The 19,639-nt window shown below is 31.7% G+C and overlaps 2 protein-coding genes across 4 annotated transcripts in view; both read left to right on the forward strand.

Annotated features, from left to right (window-relative positions):
* The window catches only part of LOC118180886 (layilin-like), a 36,276-nt gene extending 20,988 nt beyond the window's left edge, over positions 1-15,288 (forward strand). The window contains exons 6-9 of one of the 3 annotated variants that reach the window (XR_015040197.1): positions 768-887; positions 10,388-10,461; positions 15,017-15,085; positions 15,191-15,288. Coding sequence is in view for 1 of the 3 variants with exons in the window: in XM_085812876.1 (XP_085669002.1) it covers positions 768-887; positions 15,017-15,063 (167 nt within the window). In the remaining 2 variants the exon portion in view is untranslated. Of the gene's footprint in view, positions 1-767; positions 1,632-10,387; positions 10,462-15,016; positions 15,086-15,190 lie in introns of those variants that run through there. The other 2 variants (XR_015040198.1, XM_085812876.1) reach the window with 2 other exon arrangements.
* A 3,364-nt stretch (positions 15,289-18,652) lies between these two features.
* The window catches only part of LOC118180880 (lithostathine-like), a 35,754-nt gene continuing 34,767 nt past the window's right edge, over positions 18,653-19,639 (forward strand). Inside the window, exon 1 of the mRNA XM_035349941.2 lies at positions 18,653-18,868. Within this exon, the coding sequence (XP_035205832.1) occupies positions 18,866-18,868 (3 nt within the window). The 5' untranslated portion in view covers positions 18,653-18,865. The remainder of the gene's footprint in view (positions 18,869-19,639) is intronic.

The following is a 19,639-nucleotide window of genomic DNA, read 5'->3' on the forward strand; positions in this document are numbered from 1 at the left end:
TTCTTTCCTGTTGAATTCTTAACTTCAACTTACTACTTCCGGCCAGAACGTAGTTTTAGAATCACATCTGAATACATAATGAGGAAGAGCGGTTTTTAACCACGAAGTTCTACTTGCTGAGTTAGAGAGAATCTGAGTTTCTGATTAGCGGCGCGACCGCTTTTTTGGCTACTCTCTCTCAAAGCTGCTATTACGCTCGGTCGTACTCAGGCCCTTGATAGCTTCGCGATCATCTCGTGTTTAAAGGGCCAACTCCATTAAAACTTTGATAGCTTCGGCTTATCTCTTTTAGTTTAGATTAGTTATAGTTTATTTCTTAGCCTCTTATGTTCAAGCCCAAATGTCGGCTTTTATTGTACACTCCAAGACGGAGTTCTGTTATATCTTATTTGCATAATAAAGGGTTATTTACCCTTCCATCTAGTTGTTTCTTGTCACACGAGCTCAAGCGATTATTCGCTTATCAGTTCTTAAGATTTTTCACGTTTAACTGTGTCTTAGCATCTACAAAATGAGGAACTCTACAACTGAATATACTGAAATTTATATACTTCTATTCAGAAATCTATGTGTACTTCTGAAAAATATGTGTAGCATTATAAAAAGTAACCAATTATTGGGAAAAATCTAAATCTCATTATTTGTCTTCTAAACATACTTTTATTTTTAACATTTTGCATTATGAAGATACGCCAAAATGTAAATGCAATTCTATTTTTCTCATATGCGCAAAATATTCGTAAAATATATACTTTTCTTTCCTTCAGCCTTTTATACGGATACTGCTGAGTCCTGCGATGACTTATCGCTGCTTGGTCTTTCCAATCCGAGTACATATGTCACCAAATCCGGAGAAGAGGAAAAAGTTCAGAACTGTTTCAGCGACGGTGAATATAAAATTAGCAGTTTTAACCTCACCTCTTAGAATGCATGCGCATGAAATAAATAACTTCGATTATTATTGCAGTAACTTTATACACTTTCATTGAAAAATATAATAAAACTGATACAAAAAAAATACAAATTATGTAAATACCTCGCGTTTACAAACACAGTTTTATACTCTGAATAATATAGTGATGTATTTATATTTTAATTAATTTTTTACTATGCAAAAATTAAAATACACGAAAGTAGATTACCGAGCCAGCGTATTTAAAGATGAAATAAAATGTTTTCTATAAATGCATAGGCATTATAATGCCAATACAGATCGTAATCACCAATCTATCAACCAATATATTAATCACCAACCAATATATTAATACATATATTTCTATTATGTTTTAAATAATAAAATGAATAGCAATCACATGTTTCTGAAAATTTTATCATAATTTACTGTACGAAAACAGTAATTTAGATAAATATATTCTTAAAAAGTGGCATCATGACAGTTGAAAATAAATAATCTTGTTAATAACTTTGTATTAATATGTAACAGTGTTATTTTGTTGTAATGACTGTTATATTATATTTTAAAAATTTGAGTACGTTTTCCAATTGCGTGAAATATCACGGCAATTACCTTCCTTAACAATCAGATAATTTAGCTGCATTAGTATACCCCAGTTATGAAAAGAGTCTTGTGCTCCAAATGACAGTTGAATTGCAGTCATCTGGTCAGGCAGGTGAGCATTTTCGCAATAATATCATGAAACTCACTATCAATTACATAAATACTTATTTGAATATATTGTAAGCAATATTTTATTAATTATTGTACGTTTTGTATCATACTAAATTATTGTTATATAATTTTTTATGCATTTAGCAGATGTAAGTAGAATTTTGCAGTTCAAATTAAATGTAGAAATTTAAATAGTGTTGGAACCGCAAAATCTTATAAAAAATGTGATTTCGGACTTTTGCATTTTCAAATTCTCTACACTTTTATCTTTCTAAAAATACCATTCTTTAATCTCTATGAAAATTATAACTGTAAAAAATCTAGTTTTAATTGTCATCGACCGATTTGAACAATGAGGATTTTTACATAAAAACGCGTTTTTCTCCAAACGTGATTTTTTTATACTCGATATACCTTTTCTTAGGAACTACTCCTCCCAGGTACCTAGCATTTTTATAGCTTATTTATTAAGTTTCCTAATATTTACGGAAATGATCCTTTTGTGATAAACTTTAAAATTTTTTTTTGTGTGTGTGAGAGAAAAGTGCTAAATTTTACTATGTCTAACGAAATATTCTGTAAATTACTCTAAAATTCAAAATGTTTCAAAAGCTCATTTCATATGTATACTTTAATTACACAAAAATTTCAAGCGTGTATCTACAGCAAATTTTGAGAAAAGGTACATCGAAAATGACCAATTTAACACTGTCGGTATAGGGGTTGCCGATAGCTCTTAAAGGAAAGATGTTTATGGACACGATTTTGCTAGTAAGAGATCTTAGAGGTCATTATATAAGAATTTGGTAATTATATGAGAGGTAATTATATGAGAATTTGCGAGTAGATTCTTGGAGGTAATTATATGAAAATTTGGTAATTATATGAGAATTTGCGAGTAGATTCTTAGAAGTAATTATATGAGAATTTGCGAGTAGATTCTTAGAGGTAATTATATGAGAAAGCGGGAGTCTGTAGAATAAAGTTAGAAAGTCTTAGTTAATTTAGGTGTCCTTGGCTACTGTAACTTTAGCAAAGTGTCTAGCGACTATTTGCTGCTCTTATTACAACTATAAAATATAAGTCTAAGGAAGGGTTAAAATACTCTTCATTCACTCAAAGAAAAGCTAACAGACAGCCCCTCTCTGGCTTTCAGGAAAACCTACAGTTGGGCTTTAACTTTAGATAAAAAATAAGGAACTAAACTAATTCTAGCTAGCTAAACTTTAGCCGAAGCTGTACAAGGGTAACTAACCGAATTGGCTCATAATTAAACCTCAACGGCTAAATACTAACAGGCACGTAAGACTACGACAGTACGTAGTAAGATAGACTTAAAACAATGATGTGAAGGCAAAACATGCTCTAATGAGGACTTCTGATCTCTTCTATTAAAGTGACTTGGAACTTCCCATTAAAAGTACCTGTTCTACTTCACTTACGTAAAACGGGATATTGAAATCTCCTTCTGCCAGGGAGCTGTAGGTGGAAAATAGGAGTTAGGAAAGGTTTTCAAAATTAAAAATAACTATTAGGAAATTACAGTAATCCTTGCAAAGTTATATTCTTGAAGTTTTCAAAATTATGTAGTTGATAGAGAACCCGTACGTACGTACAAGTAATTTCATCTATGCACAGTAGTAAATTTTGTCTGTAGAAATTCAAGCATTTTTGATCCCTATTTTGCAGGTTTATTTTTCGTTTTACAGTGCATACTGATTACTTTTCAGCTATATTCTAGAATGCTATTTTATGAGAATAAATATTGAATATTAAAGTATTGTAATCACTAGATAGATTGAACATTAATCGGAAATTATAAGGTAAATTGTTTAATTTGATCATTGCAGTCAAAAAACAGAGCAATTATTAATAAACAGTGTTTCAATATTTCAAGCATCCATAAACTACGAAAATAAAAGGTTGGAATTTTGGCATATACTCTAAAACGAACATAAAAGATACTAAACAATGCAGAATAATTTAGAAAACAGTCTTAAAGCAACCCTGAGTCTTTCTTCTGCTGATCTTATTTGTCGAAGTCTGTGCTGCATACATTCGATCGCGTCAAAAGCTAATGCAAATGCCACCACCATAACTCCCGTCTAGTATTCACAAATATAACGAGTGCTACATAGTGATGAAAGAATTCCTGTTGCTAAAAGTATATTATAAGAATGCCAATATAAATCTAGAGTACAAGAAGTTTTGGAAAGCGTAGTGTAATAAAACTAGCCTGAAATTCAAACACTAATAAAAATACTGTGTCTTAAAAATATACAAAATTACTCTATGTTCCAAAGTTGATGAATTAGAAAACATCAGAATCACAAATGTTACAATAATGCTCAGTTTTCTTATTGTCTTCATCCATATAGTAGAGAAATCAGTTTGGCAAACATTTAAATTAAATACAGTAAGACCCCGCTTAACGCGGGCGATACGTTCCATCAAAGTAGAGCGTAATGCGAAACAGAGCTAAACGAGGCTATCTTTACATGTAAATATTGGGGTTAGGGGAAGATGGCTAGGAAATTGGTTAGGTATTAAATTTAAAAAGTATGTTTTTTTTAATAAAAATAAAACCAAACATTTATTTCTTAAAGCCCAAATTAACACCACATTATTATTTCTTGCAAAAATAAAAACAAAATATAAATAACAAAACGAATATTCTTAAAAAAAAAAACAAATAAAATTCTAAGTCAGTTATATTTAGTTAGCCTTCCGCGTTTTCAGTGTTCTACCTTTTTGTGACAAAAGCATCTAATGTTGTTTGCCTTTTTCTTTTGCGTTGTTCTCTTAAAAGTTCTTCATAAACGGATAGAGCATCTCTAACACCACGCCTTACTTTTGAGCTCCTGTCAAAGTTCGGATCATTTTCAATGAATTGATCCATTATTTCAGTTATGGTAGACAAACTCCTTTTTACAAACGCCATCGAAAGTTCTTTTTGCTCTTCTTCTGAATCACTGCTGTCAACATTTTTGTTTTCTTCTTGTTCAGTTAATTCCTTGAGCTCATCATTAGAAAGACTAGCCGCTGATTCTTGAATTATTTCTTCGACATCTTCCACATTTACCCCTTCAAAATATGTCTGTACAATACCGCACCAAACAAGAAATACAAGTACACTCTTTCGGATATGTATTTGAAACCTATCGCTGCATAATATTTCGGGGAATCCCCGTATGCTGCGAACGATTTCGTGGAATCCCCGGGTTGAAATAAAAGAGCGCTAAACCGAAACAGCGCTAAACGAACAGCGTTAAGCGGGGTCTTACTGTACTTCTTTTAAATCAGTGATGTTAAATTATTTATACTCGAGAGCTAATTTAAGCCAGATGTTAAGGAAACACGCCACGTAGTTAGCAAATAGTTATAAATAAGTCTTAAAATACTGAAAATTATTACTTAAATAATTGTGGTATTCATTTAAAATAGTGTTTATATGAATGTTGTCCTAAAATGAGTAGGTGTATATGCATTTGTAGAAACTGTGTCGGTAAATAAATGTAACTTGTGGCACATCCTTTAATAGATGTATAAGCTACTTATCGCTGTATCTAGAATAACTTACCTAGGGTGTAAAAACCCCTTTATTAAGAACTCAAATAAGCAGAATACAAGGTGTTCCTGGTGCTTACAAAACTAGCCAGTAATTACGGCGTAAAATCGACAGTAGAGTTTTAAATTAAAAGGAATTCTGTACCTTATTTAACGTAAGGCTACTCAGAGATATTTAAACTTGCAAGTTGGCTCTAACTTACACCAACGTGATAGCACTATATTCAAGAATATAGCAACGCCGTAAACAGGAATGCCATCTAGGAAATCAACCATTAACGTGGCTTTCAGCAGGCGTAATACGCTCTAATTAAAATAATCCCAAACCCTCACTTAAAAATCTGCGAGCTAAAATTTGCATTCGACAGAAAAACGGAAAAGGGGAAGTGACAGTAAAGATTCTCAAAATAAAATAATGGGTTAATTAAGATAAATACCTTATACATTTTTCAGAGCTATGGGTTCGTGGATATCTCCCTAAACGATCATTCTAGAGAAGAGGAAAGAAACTCACAATTTATTGTAATTGGTAGTTATACACAGCAAGTTAAGTAGCTGTAAGTAACTCAAGATACAGATAATAGGCAAATCCTAACCCACGAGAAATAGTACCAAATAACCCACGAGATAATTACCGATATAACTCAGAGTGGACTCTGAAACGTAATTTTGCTAATTCTTTCTAAACCGCAGGTTGTCAGAGCTGAATAAAAAATAAAGTAGAATAAGAAATGATTTTTTACAGAAAGCTTTTAATTAAAATGGATATGATAACTAATGTGCTAAAATAATGGTCAATGGGAATAATAGATTAAATAATTCATTTATAGAACATTTATAGAATTCATCTACAATTTTATATCTTGAATAAATAAAGCGGAAGGCACCTAAATGTCGAAGTCTATTAATTTAATTGCACTGTTAAATGTATAAGCCATTATCTCTTTAAATTTACCATAGGTTCCCCACGCTTTTATAATTCGTAAATAAAATTGTAGAGCAATTTTTTACATAGAATTATTTTATCTATTACTCCCAATAAACTATATGATAAAAGATTTTTCTCCTTTTAAGTACATTAATTATCAGATTCATTTTAAATAAAAGCTTTTTGGCGAAAAACCAATTTTTTAAATTCTATTTTATTTTCTGTGTTTTAGAGTCAATTACACGTTATCAATGATGAAAGTTGTAGTCATTGTTGAAACACAAGTGATAAATTAGAAGAAAATTATGAAATAAAGGAAAATAGCTGCACTTCATTCAAAGGAGGACGAAATCGTTTTGAATATTCAGTTTCGGAAATTGGATGTACTAGCAACATAAAAAAGCATTTTACTTGAATTTAAAATGAAAAAAAAAAAAAAAAAAAAAAACAATATAGTCGTTTATCATTAAGTGCACCAAGAATGGCAAACTCGAAAGCAATTTTTCCGCAAGAAATGTTTTTCTTCTCCCATCTATTTCAGCTTGCAACACGCATTTTAAATAATAAAGAAAACCACCCATTTAATATTTTTTTATCGTTCTTGATTTAGAAAAAGTCTAAATGTTTCAAAATCTGTGAAAATTTCAGAACTTATATCCGATATATTTTTGGATGGTGAATCAAAGATGTTAAAAAAAACTAGCGAGTTTTGAAAATTCGTTCACAATTCAAAAATTAAGCTACAATTTTTGAACAAATTTCAGTTAATAGATTTCTTATTATTAAATATCATGTTCTAAGTACTTAAACTATAAAATTCAATTCAACAGCAATATTGCAAAAAGGTATACAGCTTTTTAAAGACAGCTTTTTAAAGTTTTCGACGCAAAATGCCAAACCGAAATTAATAGTCCTTCAGAGCAAATTGCCCCTTTGGACTAAAACTCTCAATAGAATTTTGAAAAAATCACTTTACTACATTGCAATTGTCCACCAACAATGTGTAAACAGTGTGTGTTTACAAAATTTGAATTCGATAGCTTATCAGGAATTACGTGAGAAATTGATAGCTCCACATCACAAGTGAACAAGTGAATCACAAGTGAACTACACAAAAATTGTGAAACATCACAAGTGAACTACACAAAAGCTTGTAAAAATAATTACTGTTGACTGTAAATCTTATTTACCGTGAAATTACGTGAAGGAGCAATTATCCCATCTAAACCACGAAGACCGTATTTCCAGTATATTTCCTAATTTATTTACTAATTTTACTAGCTGAAAATTGAGAGGAGTAAATTATGTGAAAAATTTAATTTCCGAAGGACACGCGGTTGAAGTAAGAACGTAGCAGATGAAAAGTAGTAATAAACAACCTTCTAGTAACTATCACAAACTATTTCTTTAAAAGGAACATAAATTCTGGTAACTATTTCTTTAAAAGGAACATAAATTCTGGTAACTATTTCTTTAAAAGGAACATAAATTCCAATAAGACAGCATAGTAGTAGTATCAGGTTCAATGTTCCGTCTAACCTTCTTCGGGAACATGCAAGAACCTGACTCGGAACAGAGAGCTTACTAAAGCTATGTTCAAAACTGTGGGAAGTAAACAGGATACACAAGAAGGGTATACAAAACCCTTTATTTTTCTCTATTTACAATAACTTCCGTACTTCGGAATACACAGACCCGCTACTTGGGGTCTAACGTAAAAATATAAAAATAGAACTAAACTCTAATTTAACTTTAAAATAATAAACGTGGAAGATTGGCCTTATATTAACAGGAAGCCGTATGTAGTACAGAGAACTGTGAACACTACAATACGTTTAAAATTTATCAAGAGGATTAAAACCTCTGGCCTGGAAGGCAACCAGCAACTGCTTAAAACTTCTAAGGTAAGCGGCCTGCTTCGACTCACTGCTTCCTCTCTCTCGCTTGGCAAAAAGCCACAACTTAAGTACTTGGCGTTCGCCAGACAAACTTTGCATAAAAACATTAACGCTTATAATTCTGGCCGGAAGTAGAAAATAAGAAGTGATAGTAAAGATTTAAAATAAAATAAACGTTAGTAAAACTTAATGTCCTTACAGTAGAAATGAAGATATTTTATTAGATAATGTAATATTAGCATTACAATATCTAATAAGAGATCTTCCTTTCTACTTCCTTGACACTTGACCTCCGCCCTTTCTTATAGTTTTATTTATTTTTATTTTTTTTCTACTCCTTAGGCCTCAAGCCTTCTATACATAATTAAAGAAGGTGGGTGTGAAGCAAACTCAGCGAAATCGTAAACTGAATGTCAGTTCGTGTTTGCTTCGCTGTGATGTGTTGGTCTTCTATTAGATAGGCATAAACTTTAATATTTAGAAGGGAAAATTTCGGCGTGATCTTCAGGTTATTTGGGAGGGTTATTCTTTCCTAGTCAGAACAAAGCCATCAACATATGACGGATCCATTTTAAAATTTAGGGAAGATTGATAAATAATAATGCAATATGCAAATATTTTTTTAAGTTTCAGAACTTGGCACCCACCAAAATGCTAGAAGGAAAAATGCTCGAAGAAATATATTATATGGCGTTGCACAAGCTTTCGGAAGCTTCAGGAAAAATCTCTGCTAGAGCTTTAAAAAACGAGCTTTCCCGGAACCTGCAAAAAAATCTCTACATTGGCAAAACGTTGTCAACCTTAAAAATTTGGCAGAACGAAAGTTGCCGCCAAGGCCCACTATCAACGTTTTTGACTATACTTGCATTTTAGATGATCTGTTTTCATAGCTTTAAAGTTAATGAATTCAGAATTTAAAAATATCTGCAATTGAACGCGAGAAATAAGCATTTATATAAAAATGATTACTACAAATTTAAGTACACAACAAGGCACAAGGCATAATACATAAAAACTCAAAATATCTATATTAAAAATTACGAAGTAAATCTTAAACACTTATTTCCTCGAATAAATTCCAGAATGGATTAAGCATGAGTTAATTCGCAGTAAGCCGCCATGATAAAATACTTAAGGCTTAGCCGCATTTAAACAACTTGATTTAAATTTCACCTGATAATTCTACAAATATTTCATGCAGATTTACTAAAGGCATAAAAACCTTAACCGGAAGATATGAACAACATAACTCAATCATTTTTAAAGTAAAAAATTTACAATTTATAAACATATAAGAATAAAGAAACTGAGATCACCGAGCCGAGTAGCAGAGTAGATATATATATATATATATACTTTTGGTGCGGCCGATTTCAACCAAAATAGGAGGTGTTACATGTTATATCAATCCTATATAAAAAATTTCAGCGTTCTGATGCTACTCGTTTTTGAGTTATGCGAGATACGTATACGTACACGAGATACGTACGTACGTACGTACTCACAGACGCCACGAAAAATTCTCTTCAGAATTCATTTTAAATCTCATTTTATAATTTTTTTAATGGAAAAGGGTCCTTTAATCTGTCTATACATTCAGATGTCACGCAAAAACATCGTTAAATTGCATTCGATAGCCGTCGAAATGGATATTTTGGTTGAAATATGATACCCGAAATTTTTCGGAATTACAATGCTTCCTTTTTACTTCGTACAAGGAAGTAAAAACACATCCTGAAATAGCAAACTAAAAAAGTAACAAATAAAATATGAACTAAACAAAAAATACAAAAACATTATAACAATTCACAAAATATTATTGTAGTTAAAAGCACATAAATATTTATAGAAATTTACAATATACAAATATAGAAATTCGATTCATAACAACAAATTTAATTAACTTCACTTCGGCTGGTAGGAAACAATTTCACGGCAAATTATGGTCACCGGATGGCCATCACGATTTAAGCGACATAAAAAGCGAAGAAAATGCACTACTTTAAATTATGAAACACGTCCATTCGAAAGCCATCAACATTTAAATGCAGTCGAATAAAATAGACTTGGCACTTCTACTGGATGCCAGTTTAAACTAAATAAATCAACTCAATCACCAATGAACAAATTGGGAGCTAAGGCAATGCAACTACATTCCAGTTAAAAAAATAAAATGTATCGTATTTTGTTAATTTTTAAATTATTTTACAAAGAAATATATTGTTATTATAGATAATAAGACTTTGAATAATGCAAATAGATTAACATATTCACATTTTTTGCTCTATAAATGAGCAATAACTATTATAACTGAAAGACAGATGTTTTTATTAACTGTTAGTGCAGTATATTACTTTCTCTTAGGGTTGTGTGAGAACAAAATAATAAGAATATTGGAACAGCAAGCCTGGTAGAATGTTTAACGTAGAAATGATTAAGTAAGTTGTTTGCGTATATAAAATATGTATGCAGTATTTATAATATTTATATTCTATTACCAAAAATTGCAGACTCTAACTTATTAACCCTTCTCTTTGTTAATTTTATTTGCATATTTTTAAACCTGCGTATACATTCAGTTCTCTTCAGCCACCAGATCTTTTCTTAAACCGTGATTTTTATATTTCAAAAACGATATAATCTATCATAAATCACTTTCTGATAATGTATTATTTAGCGTGATTGATTTAAAATTCTCAATTTCAAGCAACTATTGGATAAAATAGTATGCTGACTCCAGAAAAGTACTAAGAAATATGTTAGTAGCAGACTATTTTCTTGTATCTATCCAAACTCTTTCTTCTGTCATAATTCAGTAATTTATTTCGAAGCTAGTCATATTAACAATTTGTCTTAGCCACCTGAAATCAAGAGCTAGCCATGTTCGATAACTGCATCCATTTTACTATGTATCGTTTTAAGCCTTTCTTAATTCAAAAACAGCAGAAATGAATAACACACGTAGCTATTTTACAATAGCAACACTTTTAAACAGTATTTATTATAAAAACAGAACAAGGAAATTTCTGACATCGTATACTGCAACTATTCTGCAGCTTTCGACTTTTGTATAAATTTCAATTTCTCTTCCATGATCTGAAAATTTCTTACTAACGATTTCTCTTATAACAACAGAGAATACTGAGTAAATTTATTCAGCTATGAGTATGTAACTGGAATGTTCCGTTATTTATGAATTATATTTTTCTCCGGAATTCAGAGTAAAATAATCGTCAGGAGAACTTGGAATTCACTAAGATTCAGTAATGGACTAATGAGATTGAAGTAACAGGCTAACATCTAACTATTTTCTTCCATTATGAGGACTTTTCGGTTATGACATTTATGCAGCTTTATAATTTTTCTAACGTCTTAAAACTAGTCACATTCATTTCTTTTTGTTTACAAATTCTGTAGCTTATCTAAAATTAAGGTAGATTACTAAATCACAATGTATACTGAAATTGCATTACTTTTTTTTCAGTTACAGCCATATATCCTAAGCCTTTATCTTAGAAACATAAAAGTCTATAAAGGATATTATTTACCAGTATTTATATAAGGAATTACTGCATTTTCCGTGCCTGCTTCCGTGGTGTAAATAATAGTTAAAACATCTTTCTAGCAATTAGAAGTATATTCTAGCAATCCGCATTTTGAACCTTGATGAGGTGATAGTTATACTTCAAGACAGTATAGATAATTTCTTACAATTTAATCTTTAAATCTCAGTAAATTTAAGAGTTTCTCACATTTGGCAAATATGCTGAGTTCTCTAAAAGTGTGCAATTTATTTTAAGATTTATGCATTATATTTTTATTTTACAAATTAAAACTGTGAAACATTGGCAATTATGAAAAATGACAAAAAAAATTAAAATCGTTGAGTTTTAAATAATATTCATCTGATGATACTGGGATTTCACATTAGTTACTCATTTTTCAGAAAGATGCTTTGTTAAATCCACAGCAAAATCTTAAGCGAAATTATATTCCTTCACTTCACTTGTAGAGACAATAGGTTAATTCGAAGCAGGAAAGATGAGCAATGAGCAACGCCTTCGCCGGGAATCCAAACCACGGACCTCTGGAATACTCGCCGAGCGTGCTGACCACTACACTATGAAGGCATGATAAGAAGGAGGAAGACATACCGTATATACCCCCTTTGAAAGGGCGGCTGGGGTTTAGGGGACCCAATCTCAAACCCTGGATGTAGAGAATCATCATCCACCACCCTTTTTAGTTCCGGCACCACTGTAGAGACATTAGGTTAATTGGAAGCAGGAAAGATGAAAAATGAGCAACGCCTTCTCCGGGAATCGAACCATGGACCTCTGGAATACGCGCCCAGAGTGCTGACCACTACACTACGAAGGCATGCTAAAAGATACCTTATAAATAGGAGAAATACGTTATAAAATATTCAAGGAATATTCAGGGCAATCAGAAGCGTAAATAAGCATTATGCAATATATACATATGTAAAGATGAAACAATTTATAGAAAATAACCTATTTGCTTTTTTATATTTTTCATCTTACCTAAAGTTAGTTTTTAAACACTTAATCTTTAGTAATTTCCCGCTGAAGTTTCGTTAAGAAACTGTAATGAAACATATGTCCAGGCATATGTTTAATGAACATATGCATAATGAAACATATGTTTTAGTTTTATGCTGCTGTGTTTACAACCACGCTATTCTTCTAAACAGTATATATTCATAAAATGACTATCCTGATCATATATTCGGCTAATTACCGTATTTATTATATCACCTTTTATGATGTAATGAATGCGGTAAATTAATCTGAAGTGTAACAACGGTGTCAGAAGTTTTAGAGAGGATGTTATATCTACTTGTTAAGTCTTTGGTGTGTCAGCTGAAGTAAGTGCAGAAACCAGACAGGAAAAGGGTTAAACGAACCCTTTATTAAAACTCTTTAAAATTCACAATGCGTCGACTTGACGCCAACAAACTACGCCTCGCTCAGGTGGTAACGCAACTAACAAGAACTAAACAAAAAATTCAAAGATATTAACAAATAATAGAATTATTCAACAAAGCTCAGATGCTCCTGTTAGCTAAAACCACGTCGAAGTCAGATTACTTTACCGTATTTATTACATCATAAAATATGATATAATAAATACGGTAATTAGCCGAATATATGAGCAGGATAGTCATTTTATGAACATATACTGTTTAGAAGAATAGCGTGGTTGTAATCAGAGCACCATAAAACTTTAAAATTTTGTTTAATGGCTATGTTTTTTGTTAATGGCAGCAACGTAGTAGCTATTAACTACTTTAACCAGCAATAAATGAAGAACCAAAAAGCTCACGCTACCAAGGTATAGCGCTTGCACACACTCTCTAACTTTCCCTTCTAGAACTCTGTATTTAAACCTTTTCTCCAAAAGGTAGAATTTGCATTCCTTCAGCATTTTTTTTCAATGGCAGATTGTGAACAGTTACAGTGTTGTAACAGAGTCCAATAATCTATACTAAGGCCAGAGGTACTTTTCCGTTTTGCCGGCGCAAACGATAAAGTCGCCAATAATTGTACAACTGATGCCAAACAGAATATCTTCGCTGGTAACCTTTTAGGCTTCATTTTCTAAACAAGTCGCAGCCATTTCTTGTCAGATTGACTGTTTCTTTCAATACTGGCATACAATTACATAGAAGTTTTACAAGATAGTTAAATTTGATGCCCTAAGACCATTCGCGGTCATTAAATCAATTAGGATGCACCGGAAGGCGAAAATACAGAAATGCAAAATCAAGGGTTAGAGTGATCAATTTTAATGAGAATGCACTAGCGAAGTAAAGCACTGCGGTTTTACATAATTTCTGAGTAAGCTATTCGTACGAATTGAAATAATTCTTGCATTTAAACTATTATTCCAATTTAAGATTTAACTTGAAATTAATGCAGATAATTACTGAGAGAATTAGATTTTTGTAGCGTAGTTTACGTGAGATGAGATTACTTGGGGTCACGTGACAGGAAACCGGCGAATCAGGATGTTGAACCATGAAAGCATAGCAAATTCTTAAATTAATGTCTTTTTACAAATTTATTTCCTTTATTTATTGGCTTTTTACAAAATTTTAAACCATATTAAAATCAAACCATATCAAAATAAAAATTTCTTAGAACTAACATTTGTTAACACTTTTTATGTGTATAGTGTATGCTGTCGCCAACAAAGTCTGCTTGGCGAGATTTGCGCCGGCGAAACGGCCAGGCCAGATTTGGTGGTTATTATGGAGGCACCTAAAAGGTGGGCCATCATATGAAGGGACAGATAGTTACAACCCTGCCTTCTTCGGGATTCCAACACAGGCCCTTCGGTATCGCAGTCAGGCTCGTATCGTTTGCTCGTTTCGTTTTTGATTGTTTCAAGAAAATTGATAACTACGAACACAAAAGATTTTACTTGAAGTAAGATTTGGCAAAGAGAGTTAAAAGAATATTTTGAAAGAAAAATCTTTTTAAATTTGATTTAAATCCTGCGTTTTATGAAATAATTTTAAACTACTTTTACTATGCTTACAAAATTTTAAAATCTTCTCCTTGAACAAGCAACTCCCGATTCTTCCTTAAATCAAATTTTCAAGATTTAAGGACTTCATCCTTAAATCAAATTTTAATTAGTGCATAATTATATAATCTCCACTTTCTTTATTCTAGGATTATTAACGTAAAATGTACTCAGGTCCATGTAAAATAAAATCAGAGAGATCTTTTACGACCATAAAATAAAAATGCATATTCAAAGGACTTTGGGTTTCAAAATTTCAAACAAATGTAAGCAAAGGAAAATTCTGAGATAGCTATCTACCAGAATGCACTAAATTTTTTCATGTTGAAGTAAAGGTTAAACGAGAACTAAACGTTTTCTTTAATTAGATTTAAAAAATGTGTGTTATAATTATAGTTTTAAATTAGAAAAATTTGTTTATGTTACGTTTATCTATCCTAGATGAAAGTAACAAGCTTCTGGAACTCAATATCTTGAAGTATAATTGAGAAAACAAGCTTTTTGAAGAAGGTAAGTTTTTTATTAATGTACCTAGCTTTGGAAAAATTTCAAAAAGATTTATTTTTCTTTTATGAACTGTCATTGTTTAATATCTTGTTATTCTTTTCTTTCTAGGTACTTCCTCTCTACGAAGTTTATTGATAATGATGAAACATTATCATTTAAATATTTGTAATTTATTAAATTTTATTAAAATTATAAATAAATTAAAACGTTTTGGTTTTCTCTGTCACTTAAATTAAGAGAAAATTTTACAGTTTTCTTCTAAGCAGCTGTATTGATTCTCAACTCAAACATTCCATATTGAAATAAACGACCAGGATACTTTTGGAATTCTAAACATCATTGTCGCTGCTATTGCAGAGACAGCAGGAAAGATGAAAAATAGCAAATGCCTTCGCCTGGAATCGAACCACGGACCTCTGGAATACCGGCCCAGCGTGCAGAACCACTACACCACGAAGGCACGCTAGGAAAGTGGGAGAAATACCTTAGAATATTAATAGAGAATTTTTTATGAATGTTAGAAGCTGTTGCTTATGAAGAACCAGAAAATGATAATTTTATCAGAATAACAATAACATGTTTTAATATTATCTTTAGAATGCGAAAGATGTGGAAAGCGCAAAAACTGCTAATATAAAATAAAAGATAAATATGAAAATACGAAAGATGATAACGAACTTTTCTTCTACCTTTTTCTTTCTATCCATCGCCTAATAATTTAATTAGGATATCTAAGAGTAAAACGATAGTAATACTGTATACAACTCAATTTCTACTTTCATTTTCTTGGTATTTGACTTTGATATTTTTATTTTTATTACTTACTTATTTGTCCAGCTACAAAACGTTTTGCTTTATCCTTTTGTTCAACTATATTCAGTTTTAAATTATTCTATCATACTGAACGTAGATTTTAAAAACAGTTATAATTTTTTTCCTACCTTTTAATTCAATTATTATTACATTTATGTGTCCATTATTAGACAAAATTATTTAGACAAAATCTTTTGCTTTTTCTCTCAGCTTTCCATCAATTTCGATTTTAAACTGTGTTTTATGTTGGAAAAATTTTAGAATGAAAATTAAATGATATCTGTCCTATTAATTAAAATTAATGTTAATTAATTTTATTATTCCACATTTCTCTTAACGAAAGTTCCGAAATTAATTCCACATTTCCGTTAACAGTTCAGCTTTCACTTTTTTTTATTCTAATATCAGATACAGTGGATGGACAAAAATATGGAAACACCTTGTGAAATGCATGTTTGAAAAGAAAGATTGATTTTAATGAAATATGTAGGTGGCACTGGCATTTTTGACTACTGATGCCACCTATACAACTTCGTAAATGTGCTAAACAGTTCAGTTGTTGTCGGAGTACTGTTATGTGAGGTTGTCATTGCATTATGTCAGAGTTAACAGACTTCGAACGTGGGCAAATTGTTGGAGCACATATGGTAGGTGCTTCCGTAAGCAAGGTAGCCGAGGTGTTTGGTGTTTCAAGAGGTACTGTATCGAAGATTTATTCCGCATATTTGAAAAGCGGAAAAACATCATCTGCTAAATCACAGCGCGGACGATAGTGTGTCCTGAGTGATCGTGACAGACGATCATTATGGGCAATTGTGACGAAAAATAAGAAGACCACAGCTGCAAAAGTTACTGCTGAAATGAATGTTGTGTTACCGAACCCTGTGAGTACCAAAACAATTAGAAGGGAGCTTCATAAACAGGGAATTGCTGGCCGTGCTGCAATTGAGAAGCCACTCATCAGCTATGCTAATGCCCGAAACAGGAAAAGGTGGTGTTTAAGTCATAAAGCCTGGACTATAGAGCAGTGGAAGCGAGTAATGTGGTCTGACGAGTCTTCTTTCACATTGTTTCCCACTTCTGGCCGAGTTTGCGGCTGGAGAACGCCATCTCAAGCCTATAATACAGACTGCTTGTTGCCAAGAGTGAAACATGGCGGGGGTTCTGTTATGGTTTGGGCAGCCATATCGTGGTTCTCTGCTAGCCCCATGATAACTGTGTCAGGGCACATGACTGCCAAGACTTATGTGAACATTTTGGCCGATCAAGTTCATCCCATGGTACAAACTTTGTTCCCCGATGGTGATGGTGTCTTCCAAGACGACAAAGCCCCTGTTCCCACAGTTCACATTGTCCAGGACTGGTTTTCTGAGCATGAGGATGAGTTGTCCCATCTCCCCTGGCCACCACAGTCACCAGACCTGAATATTATCGAACCTTTGTGGTCTACATTGGAACGGAAAATGCGTTCTCGTTATCCACCGCCAACATCGTTATCTGAACTTGCCACCGTTTTTCAGGAAGAATGGTATAATATTTCCTTGGCAAACATACAGGAACTGTATTTATTCATTCCGAGAAGACTGCAATCTGTTTTGGATGCCAATGGGTTTCCTACACCATATTAAGCAAAGAAACATGTTTTTTAAAGGTGTTTCCATATTTTTGTCCAACCCCTGTAAATATGATACCCATTTTTATTTTTTAACATTTTAGCTAATTACATGACGAATATATTTGCATAAATTTTACTTAAGTAAAATCAGAATTTCAGCTAATTAGGCAAATATATTCGCATAAGATAAATTTTACTTAGGTAAAATCAAGATTTCAGTTAATTACAGGACGAATATATTTGCATAAGATAAATTTTAATTGCGTGAAATCAAGATTTGAGCCATAACGTTCTTCATTTAGGCTCTTAAGTATCTCTTGTTAGTATAGGAACATTTTTCTTATCTACGTTTATTTTAAACTCAAGTATCTATAATGGAAGCACAGTTTTAATTTTTTTTGGAAGTATAAAGATCTTTGTAGATATGCAACAGGGAATTTAGTAACTACATTTTATTTAGCATATTTATAAGTTCATAGCTATGTAATAATATATTCCTTGAAGTCAAACCTTTAGTTGTTTAACTGTTCTTTGCTATTTTAACACAATTTAAAACCAATGTGTAAATTTTTATCGATTCTAATCTGTGTTTAACAGTTTTCTAAGACAAATAATACACATATAAATGTCATATCTCATTTGAATCCTTGAAATATTGTGCCTTATTATCCAAATATACGTTATCAGCCCAAAACACAAACTCCATCATTCACATGTCAGAAATGTCTTGCAATTTTCTTTCAGAAAATTCTTTAGCGACTGATGTAGATTATTGAGCCAAGAAATATAAATTACTTAAGAACATTTTATTCTCAGTATTGTTTAGCTATTTAAAATTCGATTGAGACATAAATACGTTTTTAATAAATTTTCTGTTATTAACTTATTCTAGATTTTTATTATTACATTCTAATCTTCGAGAAAACACTCGAATGCTTTCAACCATTGAATTCTGTTTCTAATTTAGGAAATTTTCTGAAATGATTTATTAGAACAAAATCAAAGATTCATGAGTATTTCGCATCCGACGTTCTGTGCAAACGGCGTTTCTTTCGTTGCTTAGATACAAAGCTCTGTTTTGTTCTTAAACGCTAACAAATTCTCGTAACTGGGACTCGAATCGATGTTTCCAATCTGAAAAGTGCTGATGGAAAATAAATCTTTCGCTGAATCTCTTGTATAAAAGGAGACAAGAGACTCCTGCCACTTGCCGAAGTGTCTGCAATGATTTCATTTTATGAGTTATGTGAAAGTCCCTGTGTCCCTAACGCAAGGGATTTAAGTACGAGTATTGAGAAATGTGAAAATACTTTGTATTGAATTGCGATGTGTAAGGTAGTTCAATAACAGAACCAATGGTAAGTAATATCAGATTCTATTTAAATCTTTTAGGTAGATACATTTCATGTGAACTTTAAATAAAAACTATCTTGGATTAGCAATATGTTCATGTTTTACATAAGGAAAAAAGTATAATAAACATCAAAAGGGTTATTAATAATAAACATCAAAAATGTTATTTGATAAGTAACATTTTATGTCTACTTTATTTTTTAACTTAAACAAAAGCAGTTAGTTATTGAACGAATAATAAAATATGTATTTATGGCTACAGACTTTCGCTTTGAATTCAAAACTTCTTTAACTGAAATTATCTGCTCTATCAAAAATTCAAATACCAAAAGTGTTATTTGTGTATATCTACTTCATTTGAACTTAAAGGGACTCATACACCTTAAAACCCATAAAATTTTCGAATATGTGACTATTGCAAGTTTTGGGATAACTTATTTATTTTAAAAGCAATTACTTCCAACCTTTCACAGCTGACTATATAATATGGCTACTTTTTGAAATAAAAGATTGAAGTTTTAAAAAGAAAGAAAAGAAACGTTTGTGTTGCTACAAATCAGAAAGTTTGTGTTGCCACAAATATTTTTATAATTTAATTCGCTTTGTGACAAAAGTTTTCGTCATGTTTCCACCTTCTGCGCACAGTTTAAAACATTCTGTAGCATAATTTAATTCCACATTTAATATATAACTTTTATAACATTTGGAAAACACTGTGAACCAAACATTATATGAATTTGATGTTACATTTTTATTTTATTTGGAGTTGAGTTCAT

This window comes from Stegodyphus dumicola, chromosome 3, assembly GCF_044657685.1.
Source record: "Stegodyphus dumicola isolate Sdum_Otavi_A_Nest chromosome 3, ASM4465768v1".
Lineage (NCBI taxonomy): Eukaryota > Metazoa > Arthropoda > Arachnida > Araneae > Eresidae > Stegodyphus > Stegodyphus dumicola.